The sequence below is a fragment of the Heterodontus francisci genome, chromosome 46, assembly GCF_036365525.1.
Source record: "Heterodontus francisci isolate sHetFra1 chromosome 46, sHetFra1.hap1, whole genome shotgun sequence".
Taxonomy (NCBI): domain Eukaryota; kingdom Metazoa; phylum Chordata; class Chondrichthyes; order Heterodontiformes; family Heterodontidae; genus Heterodontus; species Heterodontus francisci.
Genome location: NC_090416.1, coordinates 14,643,230 through 14,645,918, shown reverse-complemented (window position 1 = coordinate 14,645,918; position 2,689 = coordinate 14,643,230). Strand labels below are relative to the sequence as shown.

The 2,689-nt window shown below is 53.9% G+C and overlaps 1 protein-coding gene across 1 annotated transcript; it reads left to right on the top strand.

Annotated features, from left to right (window-relative positions):
- Positions 1–1,212: 1,212 nt before the first annotated feature.
- LOC137356872 (relaxin-3 receptor 1-like) lies at positions 1,213–2,406 on the top strand. The gene has a single exon (XM_068022711.1). The coding sequence runs from the start codon at positions 1,213–1,215 to the stop codon at positions 2,404–2,406; it is 1,194 nt and encodes a 397-aa protein (XP_067878812.1).
- The last annotated feature ends 283 nt before the right edge of the window (positions 2,407–2,689 follow it).

Genomic DNA, 2,689 nt, shown 5'->3' with positions numbered 1-2,689 from the left:
TGATACTTCATGCCAAGTTATTGAGGACTCTACCTGCTGTGGTTGCTGGAACCGCATGGCTGTGGAGCATATGAAAAGGCCAACTGGTCCATCAAACCCGCCCCCAAACTCTTGATGACTGGAGTATCATAACTAAACACCGTCTCCCTCTCTCCCATTCCCATTCTCCCAACAGTCATGCAATCTCCCTGAGAGTGCAAAAAAAAAGTCAAAAACCTTCACAAACTGATTGTCGGACACCCTCAGGTGATTGAAACCAGCCCAGGAAATCGTGCGGACTAAGTGTGATCTACCAAGACTTCTATATGGTGTGATCTCTCCCTCTGTTCAGCTCTCTGTTGAAGGGAGAGAGTCAGCAGCCACCACAACAGCTGGCTACTCTCTGGAACTCCCTCCCTTAACAGCACTGTGGGTGTACCTACTCCACACGGACTGCAGCGGTTCAAGAAGGCAGCTCACCACCACCTTCTCTAGGGTCAAATAGGGATGGGCAATAAATGCCGGCCTGACCAGTGACGCCCACATCCCAAGAAACAATTTTTAAAAAGTTGTAAATCACCACAATCTGTAGCGCAATTTGAGTCCACATCAAATATTCCAATCTGCTTTCTTGGAACAAGAGCGAATAAGTGCCAAGGCACCACTTTGCCGGAAGATATATGGGAATATATTTTAACAGTGAGAGACCAAGAGCAGAGGAATGTCTCTCTGCTTTGCCTAGAAAAGGGGACTGAAGGTAAACGGAGATTCCACCTATTCCCTCCTCCTCCTTGCCTCCCAAGTCAAAGCCTCCCGACCAATGAGAATTGGAATCCTGCTTGGGGATCATCCGCCTCCTTGCAGGAGGGAGCCGTGGGAATTCGACCGAGCTTTGAGAAGTAGGTTTGGAAGCTTTCCAAAAGGGCGGGGTGAATTCCTAAAGCCGCTTAAAACTTTGCTGTGTTTCTGGGTCAGAGGGCAAAGAGAGGGGAGTCGAGTTTGGCCTTTGTGCACAGAATGAGAAAGGGGACCTCACACAGGCGAGGAATCGCACAGACAGTGGATGTAACCCACTGAGGAAGGTAGACTATTGAACTGAGTGAGACACAGCAAACCCCAGCCCCGGTTCAATAGCAGCTGGAGAACTCAAGGAGCAGAGCGGCGACAAGCAGATCACCCAGGAGGCTCATTGTATCCAAGTTGGGGAGTTAGGCTGGTGCAATTTGGGGGCAAATGGATACGGAGCAATCGGTGAGTTCCCTGGACTTGAGCAATGCTTCCAGTGTGCCCTCTCTCAGATTGACCACTGATTTGCCTTGGCAGTGGTCAGACAAGAGCCTACTGGACGAGCTCGTTATTCTACCGAGCGTTTCGAACAGTTTACGAATCGTCACCGCGCTCATATACTCCGTCGTGTGCGCCCTGGGGCTCTTCGGAAACCTCCTGGTCTTGTACCTCATCCGAGGGATCAACGGGCGCAACCGGTCCACGGTCAACCTCTTCGTCTTCAACCTGGCCCTGGCCGATTTCCACTTTGTCCTGGTGCTGCCCTTCTGGGCGGCAGAGATCGCCCTGGACCACAGCTGGCCCTTCGGCAACGCCATGTGCAAGCTGGTCCTCTTTGCCACCGTGCTCAACATGTACGCCAGCGTCTTCTTCCTGACCGCCATGAGCGTCAGCCGGTACTGCTCGGTGTCCCAAACCCTCAGAGCGGGCAGGACATCCTCCAGACCCTGTAAGGTGAAATGGGTCAGCCTGATGATCTGGCTGCTAGCCGGCGCTGCCAGCCTCCCCCCGACTATATACTCCAGGACCGTCCAGATTGAAGGCGAGGAACTGTGCATTCAGAAATTCCCAAATGAGGGATACCGGCCAGAAGTGTATCAAATGCAGAGGATTGTGGTGGCTTTCATTGTCCCCCTGGCAGTCATATGCGTGAGCTATATCTTAATCCTGCATCTGATAAAGAGCCAGAAAGTGAATGGCAACCCCCCAGACGCACCATCCAATGTGACCAAGTTGGTCATCCTCATCGTGCTAACCTTCTTTCTCTGCTGGCTGCCCAACCACATCATAACCTTCTGGGGGGTCTTGGTGAAGTTGGAACTGCTCCACTGGAACCGAGCTTACTACATCACCCACAGCTACGTCCACCCATTAACTATCTGCCTGGCTCATGCCAACAGCTGCCTCAACCCCGTCATCTACTGCCTGATGAGGAAGGAGTTCAGGGAGTCCTTGAAGAGCCTGCTCTGGAGCAAGTGCCCCTTTCCTCACCCCTGGACGCGCCTAGCCACTCCTTGCTGCAGGGGCCAGGGGGAGCGTGGCCAGGTCGTCATGCCCCTGGGCCAAATCGACAGCCATCCCATCTGCGATACCAGGGGCGACTCGCTGCCTTCCAACACCTCGGCTGCCCCGAAGATCTAACTGGGCTGACCTGGCCGTTGAATCAATTAAAATAGCATCCCCCACCCCCCCCCTCCCCCCCAACTTGTTCAAGTCCTGATGGAGCTCCAACCCAGTACCAGCAGAATCTCCTTGCTTTCCCCTCTCCCTCTCCCAACAATTCAGCGGCCAGGCTGAGCACAGTGCTCGGCTCCCCCCCTCCCCCCCCCCCCAATCAGACTCACTCGAGTCAGAATTGGACCATCATCAAAGGCTGAGACCGCCGCCCCTGAGGCAGATACCCCACCAGAGGAGTTGGACCTAT

Coding starts and splice junctions, on each gene's coding strand:
- LOC137356872 (XM_068022711.1), top strand. CDS start 1,213: ATGGATACGGAGCAATCGGTGAGTTCCCTGGACTTGAGCAATGCTTCC.